A 21090-nucleotide genomic window follows, 5' to 3' on the forward strand; every position below is an offset into this window, starting at 1 on the left:
AAAGGTCGCTCAATCTGCCAGCGCATTAGCAGCGCACCATGTACTCCACACTTCAGAGGGCAAATCATATATCCTCCCTCGCCACCACTTACATCCTCATTCTCCTCGGTCTCATCTCAGTCGCCTCCTTCTTGTCATTGCCCTCGGTTGATCTTGGCTCAATAGACGTCAAAGACATCATAGTGTTCGTCTCTTCTCTTCTTTTTTGGTACAAGTTTTTTCTAACATTTCTGTAGCACAAGAGGTCGGCTGAATAGATGGGGCGCTAAGCAGGAAGACATCGCTTCTTTACGGTTTGACGTCCGAACAAATCTCAATGAACTGCTCAACTCCTACAATACCAAGCAGCTTTTCCTTTATCTCACTGCCATATACGAAGAGGAAAGTACGGGGAATGCTCATGAGGTAGTTCTCTGGGATCGTATCGTCACCCGAGCGGATACAAGAGATATAAGAGCGGTGGGAAGAGAATTGCCGAAGAGCAACAGGAAAAAAGGAAGAGGAAATGTCAGGGTTGAAGATGGAAAGAACAAGTATATCTGGAGAAATCCTTCGGGGACATTCAAGTAAGTCTAATGATATCTGATGGCATGGGACCGTGTACTCATGTCCTCATCAGAGACATCCCCTACGCCAACTTGACATTACATTACTCTCTCATGCCATACGTCGGCTACCTCACCTCGGGAATAGCCGCGACTGCCGAGGGACCTGTATCAATACCTGAAGTAATCAAGCGATAAGTCAGTAGATGAGGGTTGCCATACATGATTATTTCTGACTCGGTGCCACAAGGCCACAGAACATTATCTATATAATGGAGGACATGTAGCAGTTTCTTCTGTATGCTGACTGCATTATACGAGGGATGAGTCTTGCTATAGATAAGCATTGTCGGATCATAGACGGTTATTGTATATCGTGAAACGTCAAGGCAAGGGGCGATCAAGGCATCGGTTCATATTTAGTGACGCGTTCGTTGCATAATGCTACTACGATAAACAGGCCAGGTCGAAATGATTTAAAATCTGTGTTGACTGATCTCAATGAGAGTTTTTCGAGTTCTCTGTTGCAAGATATGGGGTATGGACTATTATCTAGGATCTCTACTGTTTCTCCGCCATAGATATAGGAGGTGAGACGAACGACCAAGTGACCCAACAATCTGCGTCTGTATTTATATTACGTAACCTTGTTCACTGGTCGGAGCCTTGTAACTTCTAATCTTGCATAGTACCATTGCTGTCGCGCAAAGAAGTATTGTCTTCATTCATTCATTTGCTGGGATCGCACGGCCTGACTCATCAGATCAGAGCCGCAGCCACACAAAGGTTTACTTGCTGAGCTTCAAAGTCCGTTGCTAGTCATCGTAAGAGTTATAGCACTCGTTTGGGCGGCCTATGAAAGCGTAAGGTGTGAGTTCGTTGTTTCTGTGTTCGCTCTCGCTTAGTTATGATCTACATCTTCCTTCTAGATGACAGTTGACAATAAATCTTGAATATAGCATTATATCGTCATATTTGTGAATCTCCTCGACAACTTATAACATGGATTTGGCCAGTCAAGAAAACAGCCAACGTGCTAACAGATGTAAGCTGTCGACAAGACGAGTGTGGTCGTATAATGCCTAACCAGATTCCATCAAGGGGACAAGGGTATAAAAATCGGTGAAGGAACTTTCGCCAATGTTTATAAAGGTGAGTGCCATAAAGTGCATATGTGGCTAGCTTATCGTTGACACTCACTCGTTTACAGGCACAGAGAAAGCGACTGGCAGAAAAGGTGATCGTGATGCCTTATATGCCTCACAGCTTGAACTAACAATAATTAAGTTGCTATCAAGAAGATTAAAGTAGGAGAAATGAAACATGGACTAGATATGACAGCTTTACGAGAAGTGAAATTTCTTCAAGAGTTAAAACACCCAAATATTATCTCTGTACGTTTGAACATGGTCAACATGATTATGGCACGATATACATGACCATGCTCATCCGACCCAGTTACTAGACGTTTTCTCAGTCAAGCAAAACATCAATCTGGTGCTGGAATTCCTTGATACAGATTTGGAAGCGGTTATCCGGGACAAGGCCCTGATTTTCCAAAATGCGGATATCAAAAGCTGGATGGCAATGTCCTTAAGGGGATTGGAATACATTCATAGGAATGGAGTGCTTCACCGGGTGAGTTATGGATCACTGTCATTTTGGGACCACTTCGCCAGTTGTTGACTCGCGGAATCAGGATTTGAAGCCGAACAACTTATTGATCGCCGCTAACGGTGAACTCAAAATTGCGGATTTCGGTCTTGCTAGAGAATTTGGAGACGCCGGAAACAAAATGACCTGTCAGGTTATCACCCGGTATGTTTTCTTTGATAGTTATTTCTTGATACTATCTAACGTGGCCCCAGATGGTACCGTCCTCCAGAGCTCCTCTTTGGTTCTCGGTACTACTCTCCTACAGTCGATATATGGTCGATGGGAACTATTTTTGTTGAGCTCATTCTACGAGTGCCGTTCCTTGCTGGCGAGACCGACATAGATCAATTAAAGAAGACTTTCCATGCCATGGGGACACCTACCGAGCAGGATTGGCCTGTGAGTCTACCTCTGTCTATCACTTTCCTATCAGTTAAACACTTTCCGTAGGGATATACAAAACTTCCCGACTACCATGAAGTTGGATCATTCCCTAAAAATCCTTGGTGGAACATGATATCATCCATAGGAAGAGAAGGCCAAGATCTTGCTCGAGAACTTTTGAGATTTGATCCAGCCCAGAGACCTTCTGCGAAGAAAGTGAGTTTTGCTTGTATGTTGGCACATGGAGGCTAACGGAGATCAAGGCACTTTTACATTCATTTTTCACTTCCTATCCACCACCCACACCACCAATCGCTCTTCCTAAACCTTTGGCTGAATTGAGACCCCGAGAGCTGGCACCAGATGAAACTCAAGGGAAACCGTTGTTGACCTCTGGAGCCGGTCAAAGTTTGAAACGTAAAGCCGAATCGCCTCGCACAAGTCAAAGTGTCCCAAGAAAACTTATCTTCACATAGTTTTTATACTTGTGTGATGGAGCCCAACAGATCAATGTGGGGCCATAAATATGCTTTAAGTTGGTGGGAGACTACGACTTGAATGTATCATTAGATTGTAAAAGCATATATAATAATTATATAGGTACTAGATGTAAAGCCTAGAGTCTGGAAGTGTAATCCTTACTGCATCAGATCAATTATTAGCTTGTCCATATTATATGTTGACGGTCTCGCAGACGCAGTCACCGTTCCATGTATACATGAATGCACGAGAAAATTGATGTACTGGTACACTCAAGATAATGATGCGCAGTGAATTTTAGTTCGGGATAATCGAGTTACCTCCACATTATTATTTGGGATTTCTCTGCGTTCCGTTCACGTCCGCCCTCTCTTGAAATCTTGCTCACTTCGCCTGTCGTGCAAGCTTCTACTAATCATTTCTTTACTTTACCCTTACCCAAAATGCGTACAATCACAGCCACATCTCTGAGACGAACCCGCATCGCCTCCTCCCGCCTCATTCCCTCGCTTTCCGTCGCTCCCACTTGCCGACCTGTCGCTCTTCCTCATTCTCACATCCAAGCCCGTCCGTTCTTTTCCATTTTCAAAAAAAAAAACCCGGCACCTGCAGCTCCTCAGGCACCTCTTCTCTCACAAGACGATCTTTTCCATCCTCTTTCCGAATCGCCGTTTCCAGCTCTCCGTGAAAAGGCCGACCGGATAAAATCGGTGTCTTTGTGTCCGACTTCGTTCGAAAAGCACCACGAGCGTGTGAGACCGGCGTATGATTGTCCTGATTGTGGATGGCCTACACATAAAAACCAAGAAAGATGGGAAGAGGGTAAAGAGGAGCATAAAGAGTACTGTGGAAGGTTGAGAGAGGTTAACGAGGACGAACATGACTTGAGGAGTGGTAGACCGATGGTTGAGTTTGAGAACATGCCTGGTTAGTCTTGTAATAGCCCATTGATCTGAATAAGCTGATCAATATGTAGAGGAGCAACCGTACGAATCTGCAGTTAACTTTGCTTCTTGGGATACTCTCTTTTTCACTCGAGGTTTCCCCTCCATCGACTCCGACCGTTCAGTCCGTCACGTGTCCAAGATTCTTACCTACCCTATGACTATCGCAGGTATTCTTCACCAGAATGGTCCTTTCACTTCTGGTAACGGCCGTGTCACTCGACAGGGAAGAAGAAGCATGGCTGGTAGGTAATTACCTCCAAAACCCGACCAACTTTGTGCTGACTCGTCGTCGCAGCGCTCCACTCTGTTCTCCATCTCCCTCCTGGTGCCACTGTTGAAAACGCCGTTGAAGAGAAGCCTCAGCCTCCTTTCCGTCTCTTCCTCCTTGGTGCCCGTGCCGAGTCTACCCTCCCTCCCCACCTTTGGGCACAACTCTGCTACCTTTTCCCCCGCACTACATTCCAAATCTACTTTATTGGCCCTGAAGTCGGCTTGCCCCTTGTGAACGCCACCGAACGTGCTAAGCCCACTTATTCCTTCTCCCAAGACGGTGGATGGGGAGTTCCCAGCTACACCCTCAACTGCAACACTCGCTTGTCTTTGACTTCCGTCCAAGCGTCATACGAGCAGATTCACGAACAGCTTGGACCATTTGACCCTTATACCGATGTCTTCTTTGCGTTCTCCCCCGGTTTCGGTTTCCCCCACCAGCCATTGTTGGAAAAGATCACCAGGGGCGGTAAGGGTCAAGTCCTCCTTGACGGAAGCGAGGAGCCTTTGAAGGCAGAGGAGCATAACGATACCCCCGCAGGAATCGAATCTGAAGTTCCTTATGCCCCACCAGAAACCCTCGTCCAAGCTCAGACAACATGGCGTCGCCCACTTCAACTCATCCTTGAAACTAAATGCCCATTCTTCTTCACTGCCTTCTCTCCCCTCGATCTCCAACGTGATGTCTCTGCCCTTTTCGGTACCAATCCTCCTTCCGCCTCTTCACCCGGTTCTCCTGTTAGAGAGTTCCCCGACTACGTCAGCCTCCCAACAGGGCCTATCGAACCGATTGAGGGTGTCACGGATGAGTTCGAATTGGTTCTTACCCCTGGTGTGAACCCTTTCGGTAGTTTGAAGTGGGAGATTGCAGAATGGGATGTCAGGGTCGGCGTTAAAACCAACTGGGGAACATGGGGTATCAGAGGCAAGAAGTACGATGTTGTCGAGGGACGTTAATTTTTTTTTCCTAGAGCATCTTTTCAGGCATTTGCATGCAAACCACTCAATTGTCGGCAATCGCTTGCTACCAACCATATTCGCAATACTCTGAAATACAACATCTTCTGACTCCACAAGATCCCCTATGCTGCACGATTATCATCCAGCCTAACTTCCCTTTAGCTCTGATTCCTTTGGTCGCGCAAGAATGCCACAATCTGCTCTCACTGGAGTTCTTGGAAAGTAGCATGGATGTCAAAAAGAACCTAAATGTCGCGAAGCGTGGACGCGATCACCGACTGTAAATGTCAAATCGTTCGTTTTTTTGCATCATGCGTGAATCGGACAGCTCAGCAGTCTCCCACACATCGAAATAAGTGTGTATTTAGGTCCCATATTACGTAAAATATCCGGGAGAAACTTCAATCACGCACATAACGGTAAAACGATCTGATATTATTACGGCAAGTGTCAAGCTCGTACGTCGTTGAAGGCACGTTGCGAACGTAGTTACTGCTATGCAAATATTTCAACAATACGGTAATGCTCGATGAATTGCTATATGTTATTACTTTAGTCATGCAACATTTTTAGGTTCAATTATCTTGCGTCAGTGGTCATATTCTTTCCGGCTAGCTCCCCACATCTTCGCTTCACCGTCTCGAGATATGTAACATGAACAAAACCGAATTCCCTGAGGAATTCGATCATGTTCACGCACGCTGTCGTGAGATAAAAAACAACAATGCACCAGCCCCCAGCCCAATCAATATCATGCCGTTTCGAAAAGAATGCCATCCATCATACACACATAGCCCTACATATATGCTATTTAAGCTTCGATAGCGGCGATGGTCTCGGCCTTCTTAGAGGAGGTGGTGTCGAGGTCCTTGGCGCGGGGGACTTCAGAGGAAGGGACGGAAAGGATGATCTCGATGTGGCAGGGGTGGCCCTGGTAAGGGTTGCTAAATCCCAATATCAGTCTCCTCATTGATCTTCATTTTCCACTCGATTCTGTCGAAAAACGCACATTCGACCGTGGGCACGGTAAGTCCTCCTCCTGGTCTTGGGGGCCTGCTGAACAACAATGTTCTTGATGATCAACTCCTCGACATCGAGGTCCTTAGCGTCGGCGTTGGACTCGGCGTTCTTGAGGAGACGGAGGATGAACTTGACAGACTTCTCGGGCCATCGACCTGCAGCGAGTGTAAGAAACGCCCCAAGCAATGAAAGTCAACACCTCTACACACCCTTGGTAGTCTTGAACTGCTTGGCCTGAGAAGCTCGGCCAGTACCGCCAGCGAACCGTCGGAAAGGAATAACCTGCTTGTGGTCCTGAACGTCGGCGAGGTAGGTGTACGCCTTCTTCAAGTTCATGCCTTTAAAACCCACTCAGTATGATGTTTTTGATGAGATCCCGATTTTAACCAAAACTCACCAGAAAGGGCAGCGGCCACCTCTCGCATGTTCTTGAAGTGAGTCCGGAGGTACTCGCCTCGGGCCTTGGCGACTATAGCATCCATCAGCCTCATCCTTCTCCATGACCACCAATCTAAAGCTCAACGCACACTTCTCGGGGTTGCTCGCGGCGATGTGGGCAGAGGCGTATCGAACCTATTGTTTGCACTGTCAGCTCCCCATCACTCGCTCGTTCTCCATGTCTTCTGTGCGTATCGAATTGTCGAACGGTGTCGGGTACGGGGCGGAATGAAGACTAACCATTGTGAGTATAGGGCTACGGCCTTTTGAGGGATGAGGAAAGAGAAAGAGGGGATAAATTGATTTGGCGGCTCAAACCTCAAAGCAGCGGTGCTCCATTTGCCACAATCTGACGGAGTTTCACGGAGTTTCGAATTTTTACTTCCGGGAAAAAATGACGGTCGTCGCCGCCGTTTTATCACTCTTACGTACGGTACTGTCTCTCCTTCGGGTTCATGAGCTCTTGATATTCTTCTGCCTCCACTTGCGCGTTCCCGTCCGTCACTATGTACTAATGCCGGCCAACGCGTCGCTGTTTCGTACTTCTGTATTGCATCCTTCTCAGTATTCAAAGTATACATATTACATACTTCTTGAAACCATATCAAGGGGGTTACGTTCCCTCCTCTACCAAATAGGCGAGAGAAAGATGACAAACGGCACAGCTGCCGCCTTGACGTTTGCCTTGACATTGGGATTCATGTTCATGAATGAATAAATATGCCATGACAGCGCATAGCTTCGCGATATCACACAGCCGACAGAATTCGAATGAAATATGCACGAATTGAAAGTAGCACATTTCTACCGCATACCACTATATCTCAATCGAAAACATGTCTACTATTGCTTGATAGCTGCAAAGCCTGTTTGTAGATCCTCGATCAAATCCTCATAATCTTCAATCCCCACGGAGAAACGCACGAGGCTGGCTGTGATACCCAGTTTTTCAAGACTTTCTTTGGGTATTGACTACACGACGTGATTAGTCCTTTGACCGTGCCGTCCCTTTGACCGTGCCAATCAAGCGTTCTTGCTACTCACCGCATGCGTCATTCCCAATGGCACTTCAATCAAACTCTCAACCCCTCCCAAACTCTCAGCTAAGCTGATGACGTTCAGAGAAGTGCAGAATTTCTCGGCTTGCTCGAGAGTTCCATCTTTCAGAGTAAAAGTCACAACGCCCCCGAAGGGGATGCCCAGGGTACGAACGTACGCAAGCGAGTTTTCTTTGAGGTTTTTAGTCTCCCCGGCAGATGGTGCAGCCCAAGGGAATTCCCAACCTAAGAATTCTAACTCTCTTTTCAGGTTCTCTGACAATAAAGGCCTGATCTGCGAGAAACCTCGGTCTTCCTTGTATCCAGGATAACGCACTTCACTGACTTGAGGTTGATTGTCTAAGAACGCAGCGATTCTGAGGGCATTTACACCGTGCTTGATCATCCGAGTGCTAAGGGTCTTGAGACTTCGAATCATGAGATGACAGTCATAAGGGGAAGGACATGCACCCATTGAATTTTGAAGGAATCGCAAAGCTTTTATTAACTCTGGTCGAAAACGAGCTGTTTGAGGTGAAACAGTGACGGAGCCCAGAATGATATCGGAATGACCTGACGAATACTTGGACAGGGATGAATAGGCAATGTCGGCCAGCGGCGTGGACTCGGGGTTGGCGCCAACAAGTGGGGTGAAGTTGAAAGATGACAAGAAAGTAGTGTCGACTAGAATCAAAGGACGATGTTCCTCAGGAAGGCTCTTGACGATAGAGGATATCAATGGGAGAGGGTGGACCAACAGAGTTGGATTGGTCGGAATTTCCAGCCAGACGAGCTGTAAAATGAAGAAAGTTAGTGCATACTAGACATGTCACTCTTCAATTTCCACCCACCCTGGTATCTGGACGGATGGCAGCTCTGATACCTTCTTCACCAGCTTCTATCATATCCAGATAGGTGATATCGAGCCCGGTAGGGCGAGCCACTCGAGAGAAATATCTGGCGGTTCCACCATACTGCGTTTGTTGGTCAATTCGTCAGGAGCACTCCCCAATGAAAATTACTCACAACATCATTGACAGCCAGAATGTGTCCACCACCACCATTACCATCGGCTCCCCCGGCTCCCCCTTCCTTCTTGGTCAGAGTCACCCAATGAGCTATTGCGGCTGTAGCCGCCGATCCTGAAGAGAACACAAAGCTCTCTCCTTGGGCATCAGACAGAGGGGCGGTCTCTAAAGAGGTTAAAAGCTGCTCGAGGGAGGAGCGAGTTGGGTTTCCGCTTCGAGAGTAGTCAAATCCCTATCATCCACCGTTCCCGGTCAGTTTGACGGAAGGCTCTGAAGCTTGACATGAAATATACGCAAAGAACTCACTCGAGTCTTATTGATACCATCCTGCTTGAAAGTCGTGGCAACACTGAGACTAGGAACCACAGCACCAGTCGAAGGGTCAGGTTCTGAGCCGATGTGGATAGCTCGCGTAGCGAACTGGTGATAGGACATGGTGCAATCGAGTGGATATGAACCTATGGAGATAATGTGAAGAGGGCAAGAATATGTCAGTTAAGTTTGAAGAGCGTATATGCACACGGAGATGCCTGATTGCAGATACGGATAGATGAATCGAATGAGCGAGGACAAACCGCGTTGCATATATACCGTCAAATGCTTGTCAACCGGATACATTTAAGACATGTGTGTGTTTCTCCGATCTTTATTCAAAGAAGCCAGATGGTCACCAGACCCTGTGCAATTGCATCGGACTAGGTCGATGGCGCCATCTTCTGTCACAGAGGTCGCATATCATTCCGGCAGGGCAAACGACAGATGATGTCGAAGGCAGAGGAAGAAGTGGAGGTGATGATACCGTAACGGCCAATGCCGAAGCCACGCGACCCAGCACAATTTAGCCGGGAAGCCGGCTCGTCGACGAGTCTGCTTCCGCCTTCGGTTACTCTTCTTCTTACATCTCACGTTTTAGTCTCTGTTGGTTTCATTTCTTTCTTTGATTCAGCTGCCAATTCCGGCCTCGAAGAAATAGTTATGTAGTATTTAGATATGCCTTATCTCATAACAGACAGCACCCATACGTAACCAATGAGAACGAAATCAAATCGCAAAAAAGGATAAGTAAGAGTAAGACAAGATGTGCGTGGTGTGGCGCTCATGAGTTGAATGATGGTGGTCGAAACGTTGCATCCTGACAAGGTCACGCAAAAAAGGGTCCATTTAAGTTATGTTACAGTTGCTACAAATCGGATAATGTTTAATAGTTATATAGCAGGGCCACCCGCTTCCCAATTATTACACATAACTTTCTCCTCGGTCTTCGTGTACTTCCTGCTCGACACGGATTCGGATCTCGGTTGGTATGTTGTTCTCTTTGACTTGGACAGCAATAGGTGAAGTGAAGTTCTCCAACTGGTAACATAGCATATTAGTCTCTGACTCACGACTTTGCGAATAGAAGGAATGTGCTTACTACATTGGGAACACCCAAGCCCGAATCTCTCTTCAACTCCCAATTCATTTCCTTCGAAGTTAGAGGTTCTTCAGAGCTATACATCTTGGGGTCATTAAGATTGTATGGGTGTTCACCCTGCATATCCTTGGTGGGCATCTCATCATTATCCCACTGTCCTCCTTCGCGAAGTAAAGACATGAGAGCTACCCCACTTGCGAGCTGAGCGTGCTCGTTATTGATCGCATTGCGCTGAGCGCCAACCATGATGTTGTTACGCTGGCTGCCTTCTGGGGACCAGTTTCGAGGGAGGTAGAGTATGACGGAGATAATGAGCATGAAAAAGAAGGATCCGAATAACATTTGGGACAGAAGGTCTGTTGGATTAAATAAGCACAGATGACAACGAGAGAGTTACTTTGGAAATTTGCTCACCGCTTGCAAGACTGTAGAATAGCAAGTTACCAGTCAGCTTTGGCACGTAGTTGAAGGTAATGAATGTCTGCTCACGGACTTCTCGCAATCAACTGCCTCGCAGTCAACCCGTCAATGCCAAGAATGATCATTCCTGACGAATATAAGAATCGGAAGAAAGTTCGGATCTTGTTCGCCTCTTTGAGTGGAATGAGCAGATATCGATACGTGGGAGAAGATGGATTACCATGATAAAAGTGAAGTCGAGATCTGACTTCTGGTCCGGCACCTGAAGCTTTCTACGTTCGGATCAGATTTTGTGTCGAATATTTCGATGGGATGGACTTACGACGTTATCCAAAAAATCTGGGAACTTCCAGATAACCACGGAAGCAGCGCATAAAACCCTATGGTCGTCATTCAGGAACAGCACGACCATACGGAAGCTCTAATATGATACTCACGCGAACTCGATAATACCATCAACAGCCATAACCGTAGCCATCTGCCGGTTCATGTTCAATTTTCCTCTATGAATCCATGCGATACCACTCTGAAGTGCTGTTGAAACGATACTGATCACGATCCAGGCGTAGAAGAAAGATGAATTGAGCCAAGAACGAGCGGAACTGGGTTGTCGCACAGCTCGCATGAGGTGGTACCAGTAAAGGCCTTCCTCAGCATTCAGCGAAGTCTGAAGACTGAAAGCGACTGATGAAAACCGTCATCAATAGAGCGTTTAGGTGGTCAAACGCTTGTTCGAGTGCCTACCGTTGAATATGATTGTGAAGACAGTGCTGAAGTTGACATATTTTTGACTAAACATTTCCGTCGGATACGGTATAGCTCCATATTCTTCTGTATATATCCATCCCAGTTTATATTTTATGTAACACCATCCAGCCCCCCAGGTAAAAAGACAGCAGGTGGATGACATTAGCATCCACTGTATTTTGATTAGCATCGTGACTTCCTTTGGAATGCTGCTACCATTGACAGATGATAGCTCACGGTCAAAAGAACTCTGAACCACTCTTTCTTCTTTGGTAGGAGGCATTTGCACTTATCAAATTTATATGTATGGTGGACAGAGATGATTAATGCCTTCATTTCGCAAATGAATCAGCAATATGCCGGGGAAAGGCTCAGTAGAAATGCGAAGAAATGACTGACCGATGCGCCGAGGACAGAAACTAAGGACATACTCGTGTCGTTTGTTGTCGCCATGGTGAGAATGTCGTCTTGGAAGAAAGCAAAGAGCTATGAATGGTAAGGTAGAGGCGTCAATAGCAGACCTCTGTGCAAATAAGAGAACTGAGAAGTGATTGAGATGTAAGATCAACGTCTCGTCTGTCATTGGATTCATTTTCGATATATATGCTTGTGAATCAGGATCATTCCAAGAGTCAGGCCTCTGCCTTGAGAGGCCAAAGATGGAAAGGTACGACCATTCAATAATCAGAGGAATGAGACATCACCGAATGCCGAATGATCAGCGGACAGTGGACAACACTCACTGCAAATTCGATCCACACAATCAATAGTCAAAGGCCATAAAAAGGTCCCTGGGAGACGAAAGGATCCTTAGCCGGTAGGGGAGAGCCCGAAAACGAAAGAAGAAGGACGAAGGACGTTTGCTTCCCACAAAGGACCATCACGATAAAAGCGATCCATCAACAAACAGCTACAAATATCGTGAAACGGCATCTTCCTTTGCTTACATATATACCCAAAGCGCCCATAATCGTCCCAGACCGCAGGTGAAGAATGCGCTCACAATAGACTTTTACGCTTTGTTACCCCATGAATCATTAAAATACTACGGTCCTTGAGGCAGAGAAGACGATCTAAAGGGACGGGCACGGGCTGCTTCTTCTCCCCTTTAATTCTCAATTTATCGATGAAGATGATGTGGTCGTGGGTATGCGTGCATTGATTATGCACCTTGTGTGTCGCATCTGGTTGTGTATTTTTGTGGGATTGTATGATTTGATATAGTGTTCATGTGATTCTTCATCGTTGAGTTTGTGAAAGCTGGTCAGTATGCAGCAACCGTAATTGGGTCTCACGCCGACGAGGCCCGTGTAGCACGGCCAAAAGCTACATATATACATTATAATTCAGCAGTCGTACGTACCGTTGGGATGCGCTAGTATTGAAGGCGTTTGCTTATCATATCTCTCTATGCAGAACTGGCTGAAGAGATGCCTGACGACGGACGAGAAGGTGACACCCACGGAGAAGAAAAAAAAAAGCATACGTAGCGAATTATACGGTAGGCGGCACGGCGGAGCGAACCATATCCGGGATGAACCGTCCCTCCACCGCCCAGGCGCTTACCGCTTCCACCGCCGGTGCCTACGACATTTCGATTCTGTCTATCCATCCACACTGACCAGATCGACCCACAACCCACTCAGCTGCAAGAAACGACCGCTAGATGTCAACCAAACCAAAGCCCGAACTGATTGAGCAGCTAAAGGCACTCGGGATCTCTGAACGGACCGCATACTTTGCATTATCTGTGAGTGTGGGCGGGTAAATGTTGTCACGCGAGAGAAGCCTCTTCCATGGATTAAGAGGAGTGTAGTAATGTGCTAACATTTTATCTGGAAATTTAGAAAACAAAAAATGATATTTCGAAAGCCGCTGACTACGGTGAGTGTATATGGCTGTGCTCTGCGGTACCTTGCGAAAGGATGCCTCGTTGCACGTTCATAAACAGATGAACGGCTGCTGACTGTTCTCTGTTTTTCCTCAACGACTCTCCTCTTCGACGCCTTCAACTCTTCCCTTCGCCACCTCTTCCTTGCCCTGCGCCCGTTCCCATGGCCCCTTTACACCGCTCATTCTCACTCCCTGTCTCCCTCTCAAACCCCGTCTCTCGTCTAAAAGCCCTAAGCGGCGCAGCGGGCAAAGACGAGGTAAGTGCTATGTATACAAAGGGCAAGCATTTTTCCAAGTCTGTTTATGCCATCCCGGTTCCTTTATGACGAAAACAATGGACTTGAAGGCGGTTTGTAGGATTCGAGGCGCCTGATTGGGACATCGAAACCATCTTATGGTACAGCAAAAGTGGTTGAGTTTCCAAGAGTTGTTAAGATGTGATGAAACATCAACTCCAGCATGTTTTGCCCCATGGTTTAGTTGATCTTCGCCCATCCTCATCGGATTCGGGCATTATTAGCGGATTTCGGCTCAGACTTGGATAACGCTTGCCCCTTGATCCCTTATCACTTTTCCGGCTTTGAAAGCTGACCACCATTTTGTAGGTGAGCAACAAACCAGAACAAATTCAGTCTCCTGAGGAACCTAGCTCGTCCTCTCGACGTCCGTCCTTGGCCTCACTCAGAAGGTTCTCTTCCAATGCCTCTGAGGCCACTACGCTTGAGAGCAATGTGTCCAAAGTACCACCTAGCAAAAAAAATTCCCCATCATTGGGATCTCTAACGCTATGGGGTGGACGGCGCAAAAAGCTTGATAGTGCTACGGTTGGAGAGGACCAAGGTCTTGCTCTCAAGAATGTGGATGCTAACGAGGACGAGAAAGAGAGAGGACGGAGGCAGAAGAAATCGAGTTCCAAATGCGTTCTAATACCAGAAAATGAAAATGAGCTGACGCAGACTGTTCCTCCACCCCTTCCATCCAATACCTATCCTCCTTCAAAATCTAACCCACCGATGGCCTTGTTATCGTTGGACGACCAGGTTTCCCATCTCATCCTTGGAGCTATTGACCGCGGCGGCAAGCCTGGCAGCTCTTCCAGCCCGGGTTCCAGCGAAATGAAGAAAACCCCGAGCGCTCTCGCCGCTCTTGGTTTGCGAGCAGCAGCTATTGGTAGCAGCAGTAGCGTCACACCCAACCCCCCTAAATCGCCCGAAAAAATCGTCGAACCATCGCCAAAAGAAGCTACCGAAATGAAAGCATCTTTCCTCCAGACTTCCAAGCCCGTAGGCGGTGCCAGCAAGAGTTCATCCAAGAACCGTGCACCCTCGCCCTTTTTTCGCGCGAGACGAGCTCGTGATCAGGCTCGAGCCAGAGATACGAGTCCTGAAGTTGGAGCTTTGAAGAAGGATAAGGATAACTATGCAGAGAGCGACGGTGAGAGCGTGGGAGGTGCTAAAAAATTCCGGCCTCAAGCTTTGGCATATGAGGACGAGTCAGCTTCCGAAGGGGAGACTGAGCCTGAGGGGGAGACTGAGGAGGAGGGTTCAGGTGTAGACCTTGACGAAGTGGATATCATTGATGAGGACGGCGAAGTCATCTTTGATGAGGAAACAGAGAAGAACACGGAAGCCAACGCGGTATTCTTCGAAGGTGACGCGGCAGGGATGGGAGGTAGAGGACCAACGGACGATCCCGATGCCGCAAGAAATGATACCGATAATTGTAGCCAGCTCGACTTTTACGGCGAAGAAGTGGAGCAAGACGTACTGGGCGAAGGTCCCAACGTCGTCGTCCCGCCTGCGTCTCTCTTTGCTGCCCCTTCCGGCCAAACTCGAGGAAAGAAGAATAAGAATGTCAAAACGGGTTTGCGTCTCGAAACTTCTCGGCCCACTTTTGCCCGTGACAGGTGTACAATCGCCCTCACTCAAGGTGACCCCGATGAGGCCTTGGAAGAGAGTGGCAAGAGGATGAGAAGGTATGTGGTGCTTAGTGATTTGAGTGAAGAGAGTAGATACGCTGTGGAATGGGCTATTGGGACTGTAGCGAGGGATGGTGACGAGATCTTTCTCATCTCGGTCAAGGAAGATGAGAATAAACGTGAGTGCACTACAGTTCGTTTTCCTCGTCATGTAGCTAATGCAACGAAATAGTCGACCCGAAATCTTGGTCAGAGTCCGATAGGGCTCAAAAGATGAGGATCCAGAAAGAGCGTCAGACGACCACCTTGCTTCTTGTGAAGCAAGTAACTGGATTGCTATCGAGGACACGTTTGCAGATCACTGTGACATGTCAGTTCTTGCACGCAAAAAATGCTCGTCATATGCTTATTGGTAAGGCTTTTTTTCACTTTTTTTTGGGCTATTGGCGAAACTGACACCATCCAGATTTGATTGACTTTTTGGAGCCTACTATGGTAATCGTTGGTTCTCGAGGGTTGGGTAAACTTCAAGGGTACGCTCTAGAACCCTAGCAGTAATTTTTACTAACACTTCTCTAGTATCCTCTTGGGTTCCACTTCGCACTATCTCGTCCAAAAGTCTTCCGTTCCCGTCATGGCAAGTCGGTTGCAGACGTTCAATCATGATAATGCTAATTTCCCTCCTAGGTGGCTCGTCGACGTCTTCTCCGACCCCTTCGGAGGACCAATCCCGCCAACCTCCGACACTCACCCCGTGTCAGTCTTGCTTCTGCTAGCATCGAAAAGGCGGCATCAAGCAAGCAAGAAGATGATGTGGTCGACCTGGCGCAAGAAGAGGAGACGACGGATGAGGCTGCCATCGCTGCCGACCGGCAGTAAAATTAGATGTGTGTTTCCGTTCTCCTTTTCCAACTTCTACATCGGAGTCTTGTAAGAATATAAGTGTTATGGATGCGGAACATAGATATTGCCTCGATCTTTCTCTAGGCAATGGTTGTAAAGAAACAAGATACATGAAACCCGGAGGCTCGGACAGTATTGCACCAAATGATCAATCGCTGGGTGTTGTTCATTGAGCCTGATGCAGCGGACTTTGTAATAAATCACGCCATCTCAACTTTCATTCGCATCACTTGGGCATGACTGTACCAGATCATGTTGACGATGAACACCATTGGATACCACTCGAGGTGTTGTCTTGACGCAACTAAACTTCGATCCTTAAGACTCGCAGCAAGATGCTGATTGGTCGATGCAAATTTAAGAAGACATGGGGTCAGTACTTCGAGTAGGGAACATGAAATCACTCTGTCGTCATTGTCCAGAGATGATGTTGAAGTGGGTTCTTGAAAGACGGCAATCACGCAAAAGACTAGCAGCTAGACCCATGGCAAGTCGGTGTAAGTAGTATAAGCGAGCCCGCAACGTTTTTCGGCCCTGGGAGACTTTTTGAGTTCCTAGCAAAATTTAGTTACCTTATGAGTGTACAAGCCACCAAAACTTTCTTATCATTGCGACGTAATACGTTAATAGATGAAACTTTTAAAGGAAGAAGTTGAGAGGATGCCTGTCCGAACAGACGTAAGTAGGTAGCGGTTATTATATATATAATAGTACAGTGACATACGTGGCATAGGGCCATCCCCACTTCAGAGAAGGGGCCGTATTTAAGATATTTTTACGCAAGTAAAATGAATCTGTCGTTGTTACTTACGTAATATAGCACTTCACTCTGCTGGACGTAGTAGTAGTAATAGCGGTCGCCTTTTCGTTGAATTCTTCTCTTCTGGTACTATCTTCAATTGGACAGCTCTTGATACTCTTAAGGCATCAGCACGATGAGCACATCTGGACCTCCAGCCGATGCTAAAAAGGCACAGACAGCAGCTATGGCCGAGCTCGAAGCTGCATTAAAGAAGAAGAAGGCTATCGAATCCACTTTAGTATGCCTGACTATCATATCGTTTCTGCTGTTCAAGACGACTGACTGTACGATTTATCTATGTAGGTAACGTTGGAAAACAGTATATACAATTTTGAAGGAAGTTATCTGGATGAGACGGCAGCTTCGGGTGGAAATATTATCAAGGTGGGTTTGTGGTTCATCTTCAATTGTTCATTTTGTACCTGTCTTCTCCACCTATGCTAATCTGCGACTCCTATCCATGGCTAGGGATTCGACAATTATTTAAAACCTCCAACGGCACACACACATAAGAGAAAGCTCGAAGTCACCGAGGCCGATCGCTTGTTCAGCAGTAGTAGCGCGACGTATCAACAAGTTAGTGAGACTCAAACTCGAAATACCTTGGTTCACTTATAAACTGCAGTAAAACCCTTTTTACCCATTACTCTCCCGATGTTTCCATTACTCTCAACTTTTAATTTGATCAACTGCGCTCTATTGGCGTCGACAAACTCGGTAGAGTTTATTGGCCAAACAACAGTACGATGCGCAGGCATCAGCTTATTCCAAGAATTCATCGCATTGAATCTAATCTGACTCCTATTTTTCCTCTTCGATTCATTCACCAGGACGTGCCATACTCCTATGGAAATATTTCAACTCCTCAGGACGGAATAGCGTGACGCCTTGGTGCCTCGAACATGCGGATGTTATTTGAGGGGATCAGGTTTTGACCATGAAGCACGGCGATTTGAGGACGAATATGAATCGTTGATGGGAACGGGAGTCAGCAGTGGAAATGTTGTATATCTTAGCAGACTTGAGTGTACTAGTATATCAGAATGAACATGCATGCTTAGAATGGAACTGGAAACAATGGTATACTCCTGACTCGAGACACAAACGAGTACAGAAGAGCACGAGCATATAACTTGTCAACAACGCTCTTCATCTGGTATCACATCGTATCCAGACCTCCCTTGAGCACCCGCAGCGGGTACTTCGCCGGTTTCCTCCAGCTCGGGCTCGTGAGGAAGATGGACGCTCGATGGAGGAGGGAAGATGAGTGGTTTGACGAGACCGTTGAAAACAAAGGTCCCGTAACTTTAAGTTGCATCAGCAGATACAACAATGAATGCAGAGAGACGCCTTGGGGAGGACCTACACTAGCAAAGCGAACCCAACAATTTGGAGGATGGATTCCGGCCAAACTAGGGCTTCCCAGCCTAACCCAAGACTGACAATCCAGATACCAAGAGTTCTGCAAGTGTCCACGGTACTTCGGGTCGTTGCGCTGACACAGTGTGTAACGCTCAGGCCGAAAAAGTTAAAGGATCCAATGGAGAACATGATGGCGAAGCAGGACCAAAAGACGGTGGGAGTAGAGACAATTTGATGCCAGCCTCTGGGAATATCAAAGTAGGGCGAGCGATGGCGCAGAAAGAGGTGAAGGAAGGGCATTGCAACGAGGGTGGTGGTAAGCCCAAAAAACCCCTCTAATGTAACAGCTTTCTGATCTGGTGTCAATTCTGTTTTAATATTGAGTCCGCCCTATAAGAGACTTACCAGAGGCTCGACTTTGTACCGTGACATGATTTTCTCTTCCACCACCTAGATTCCAGCATAAGTTTCAGCGCACCTTAATGGAATGAGCAAAAGTTTACTCACATACTGACTAGCCGTGAAGATTTGAGCGAAAAGAATGAGCATCACACCGATAGCCACACGAGCCGGATCATCAACAGGACGTTCCATGGCAGTGACAAGCAGCTCCACCGGATCGCTCAATGCCTTCTTGGTCAGACTGCCTGATAATCCCACCAGGCATACGCCAAATGTCACAATGATAAGTGAAGCCCATTGGTAAAGCCACAGGTGTCGTCGCAAGAATATGACGGAGAGAACGCCTACCCAGAGGACCAGAGCGCCTCGGGACATTTGAAAGATTGATACAGGAGTGAGGATGAGACCAACGTTCATGAGGGTTGTACCGCAAACTAACAAATCCTTAGTATATCCCTTCGTCGCATGGAATAGAAGACTCACTGTCGAAAAAAGCGGGGAACCATAGCCAACACATCCTCCAGCCACTCAACAGCTGTCCTTGATCATGATGGTGACCCAGTGGATGTTCCTCCTCTTCGGTCTCCATTTCATCTGTTGCCACCGGCAAGTATTCCTCTGGTCTTGTCTTCGTAGCGCTGCGGTTCTTATAATACGCCCATAAAAGTGGAATACCGCACATAAATTCACCTATAAACATACTGAGCGGTGTGTCAGCTCACGTATTAAACATGACCAGTAAGTGGAGCTTACTTGAGGGTTTGCCATACCTATAATGCACCACATCAGTGGGTGCCCACCACTGTGAGACAAGGTGACACGTACTGGTTGTTCAAAATTCAATCGCGGTCCGTCGGCATGTTTTCCACAATTCTCGACACATTCCATGTCTTGATACTTTGACCTAAGTCGTCAATCAACACACAATTTGCTTGTGTGGCATTAACACTCACAAGAGACTATTGGCGCAGCCAGTCAAGAACATACCGGCCACCATTGTGGTGACGCCCATCTTGTTCGGCATTCTGCCTTACTGTGTTGGCGGGATGGCAGAAAATGAATAGATGGGGCGAGATAGCTTGTGTGATGGAAGGGAATGCCGGTTGAACGATGAAAGGATGGTGAGCGAGTGTTGACCTTGTGCCGCCGCTGCTTGATTCAATAATCATCATCATTCAGACGTCCCCGGAGTAAGCCGAAAAGCCGGTATTACAATAATACTAATAAGTGCATCGCGTCATCGCTTTTGAGGAAGGAGAGTACTTGTACAGTAGTCACGTTATGGTCCATCATCGTCGGTAGCTGAAATGCAAATGAAGTTCACAATTTAACGGACAGCATGCTTCCATCCTCCCGGTATAACTCCTCCTGAGGAGGGGCGCATATCACCGGATATCACGGCCGAGGCAAATAATTAGACCCAGTGAAGGAACTGTTGCATTTCTTCTTATCTTATTTCCACGCCTTACTACTATGTAATGAATACACACCCCATACACAGTACAAGATTGCTACACTCTCAGACGCCTGGTGCGGTTCATGAAGAATTAAATGGATTCCACAAGAAGCTGGGAGTTTAATGCCTGCTGTCACTAGATACGAAACAATGTAAGCGGCGTGCTATAGTTGTTCGAATCAACTGTCACTTACCGGTTGAAGAAGATGTAGCCAGCGTTGAGGTAGGTGGCTATCAATGCGCAAATTTAGCTTGTGGCCTCATTTCAAAGATGTTGAATAAACTTACCGTAACCGAGCCAAGCACAGTAAGGAGCCAAGAACCAGGTGGTGCTGAATGGTGTGTAGAGATCGTGCATCTTAACCTAAGGAAGATCGTCAGCTGGTTATGCAAAAGTAAAGACATCTACTTTATAGCACTTACAGTCATTGCGGCCACAGTCCCGGTGAGGGCGAGAAGGTTTCCAAGAGCGATTTCCTTCTGCTTGAAACCGAAGAAGATGGGTGACCAGATGAGGTTGAGACCCAGCTGAGCGTAATACAACTGAAGGGCCTGGTCCGCCTGGGCACTATGATCCGAATATTCAGCGAAAATGGCGAGATGGCGATATTACCAAGAATTACTCACGTCCCAGAGGGAGTCACAGCGTTGTCAAAGGCCTTGACAGTAAGGTGCGAAGCGTAGCCCATGAGTCCGTAAAGGACAGTCCACACCTAAAGAATGAACTTGAGGAATTTCCCATGATTCCTTTACCGGCGAAAACTTACTGGACCGAAGACTTCCTTGGGGGGGTTACCGGGAGGAGGTGTCATGGTCTACTTTAGTTAGCAATGAGGCCAAAAGCATACTTATTCAAATGGTGCCCACAGTAAACCAATTGCTCCTAGAGCTCTGTCCGGTAACAAAACCGCTGGCAACACCCAAACCAATCGGAAGGCCGACTATTAAAACCAGTGGATGAGTCTCTAATGGACTTTAAACAATGCACAAGAGAGTGCACATACCGGC

General features: G+C 47.1%; 10 protein-coding genes across 11 annotated transcripts in view; 5 read left to right on the plus strand and 5 right to left on the minus strand.

Moving 5' to 3' along the window:
* Window positions 1-38: 38 nt before the first annotated feature.
* Window positions 39-743, plus strand: CNBN1640 (hypothetical protein; the record flags this gene model as incomplete). Its single annotated transcript, XM_766892.1, has 3 exons — window positions 39-184; window positions 237-566; window positions 620-743. The coding sequence occupies 3 exons, from the start codon at window positions 39-41 to the stop codon at window positions 741-743; spliced, it is 600 nt and encodes a 199-aa protein (XP_771985.1).
* Window positions 744-1547: 804 nt separating this feature from the next.
* CNBN1650 (hypothetical protein) lies at window positions 1548-3061 on the plus strand (the record flags this gene model as incomplete). Its single annotated transcript, XM_766893.1, has 9 exons — window positions 1548-1590; window positions 1647-1697; window positions 1756-1782; window positions 1833-1939; window positions 2004-2183; window positions 2245-2363; window positions 2414-2600; window positions 2652-2801; window positions 2849-3061. 9 exons carry the CDS (start codon window positions 1548-1550, stop codon window positions 3059-3061), a joined length of 1077 nt encoding a protein of 358 aa, XP_771986.1.
* Window positions 3062-3508: 447 nt separating this feature from the next.
* Window positions 3509-5239, plus strand: CNBN1660 (hypothetical protein; the record flags this gene model as incomplete). Its single annotated transcript, XM_766894.1, has 3 exons — window positions 3509-3992; window positions 4042-4254; window positions 4308-5239. The coding sequence occupies 3 exons, from the start codon at window positions 3509-3511 to the stop codon at window positions 5237-5239; spliced, it is 1629 nt and encodes a 542-aa protein (XP_771987.1).
* Window positions 5240-6053: 814 nt separating this feature from the next.
* CNBN1670 (60S ribosomal protein L17) lies at window positions 6054-6943 on the minus strand (the record flags this gene model as incomplete). The annotated part of the gene is made up of 6 exons (XM_766895.1): window positions 6054-6186; window positions 6252-6417; window positions 6472-6600; window positions 6660-6731; window positions 6790-6835; window positions 6941-6943. The coding sequence occupies 6 exons, from the start codon at window positions 6941-6943 to the stop codon at window positions 6054-6056; spliced, it is 549 nt and encodes a 182-aa protein (XP_771988.1).
* Window positions 6944-7543: 600 nt separating this feature from the next.
* On the minus strand, window positions 7544-9200 carry CNBN1680 (hypothetical protein; the record flags this gene model as incomplete). The annotated part of the gene is made up of 5 exons (XM_766896.1): window positions 7544-7672; window positions 7745-8530; window positions 8589-8711; window positions 8764-8997; window positions 9072-9200. 5 exons carry the CDS (start codon window positions 9198-9200, stop codon window positions 7544-7546), a joined length of 1401 nt encoding a protein of 466 aa, XP_771989.1.
* Window positions 9201-10001: 801 nt separating this feature from the next.
* Window positions 10002-11799, minus strand: CNBN1690 (hypothetical protein; the record flags this gene model as incomplete). The annotated part of the gene is made up of 9 exons (XM_766897.1): window positions 10002-10118; window positions 10180-10535; window positions 10594-10604; window positions 10669-10871; window positions 10922-10979; window positions 11037-11283; window positions 11344-11518; window positions 11584-11676; window positions 11746-11799. 9 exons carry the CDS (start codon window positions 11797-11799, stop codon window positions 10002-10004), a joined length of 1314 nt encoding a protein of 437 aa, XP_771990.1.
* Window positions 11800-13012: 1213 nt separating this feature from the next.
* Window positions 13013-16036, plus strand: CNBN1700 (hypothetical protein; the record flags this gene model as incomplete). 2 transcript variants are annotated; one of them, XM_766898.1, is made up of 8 exons in its annotated part: window positions 13013-13096; window positions 13194-13230; window positions 13468-13496; window positions 14280-15336; window positions 15390-15569; window positions 15624-15690; window positions 15737-15794; window positions 15845-16036. In XM_766898.1, 8 exons carry the CDS (start codon window positions 13013-13015, stop codon window positions 16034-16036), a joined length of 1704 nt encoding a protein of 567 aa, XP_771991.1. The 2 variants fall into 2 exon arrangements, with proteins under 2 accessions (XP_771991.1, XP_771992.1); XM_766899.1 differs by lacking the exons at window positions 13013-13096; window positions 13194-13230 and having other exon boundaries at window positions 13401-13496; window positions 13845-15336.
* Window positions 16037-16995: 959 nt separating this feature from the next.
* Window positions 16996-17374, plus strand: CNBN1710 (hypothetical protein; the record flags this gene model as incomplete). The annotated part of the gene is made up of 3 exons (XM_766900.1): window positions 16996-17100; window positions 17166-17250; window positions 17331-17374. The coding sequence occupies 3 exons, from the start codon at window positions 16996-16998 to the stop codon at window positions 17372-17374; spliced, it is 234 nt and encodes a 77-aa protein (XP_771993.1).
* Window positions 17375-17998: 624 nt separating this feature from the next.
* On the minus strand, window positions 17999-19650 carry CNBN1720 (hypothetical protein; the record flags this gene model as incomplete). The annotated part of the gene is made up of 8 exons (XM_766901.1): window positions 17999-18167; window positions 18229-18575; window positions 18630-18674; window positions 18732-19060; window positions 19110-19327; window positions 19380-19396; window positions 19452-19530; window positions 19580-19650. 8 exons carry the CDS (start codon window positions 19648-19650, stop codon window positions 17999-18001), a joined length of 1275 nt encoding a protein of 424 aa, XP_771994.1.
* Window positions 19651-20202: 552 nt separating this feature from the next.
* Window positions 20203-21090, minus strand: part of CNBN1730 (hypothetical protein) — a gene marked incomplete at both ends in the record, with an annotated part of 939 nt that continues 51 nt past the window's right edge. Inside the window, 8 exons of the mRNA XM_766902.1 lie at window positions 20203-20218; window positions 20277-20313; window positions 20371-20446; window positions 20506-20650; window positions 20710-20795; window positions 20850-20897; window positions 20950-21023; window positions 21087-21090. The exon at window positions 21087-21090 is cut by the window's right edge and continues 51 nt beyond it. Coding sequence (XP_771995.1) covers window positions 20203-20218; window positions 20277-20313; window positions 20371-20446; window positions 20506-20650; window positions 20710-20795; window positions 20850-20897; window positions 20950-21023; window positions 21087-21090 — 486 coding nt within the window. The remainder of the gene's footprint in view (window positions 20219-20276; window positions 20314-20370; window positions 20447-20505; window positions 20651-20709; window positions 20796-20849; window positions 20898-20949; window positions 21024-21086) is intronic.

This window comes from Cryptococcus neoformans, chromosome 14 (genome assembly GCF_000149385.1).
Source record: "Cryptococcus neoformans var. neoformans B-3501A chromosome 14, whole genome shotgun sequence".
In the NCBI taxonomy this organism is placed as follows: domain Eukaryota; kingdom Fungi; phylum Basidiomycota; class Tremellomycetes; order Tremellales; family Cryptococcaceae; genus Cryptococcus; species Cryptococcus deneoformans.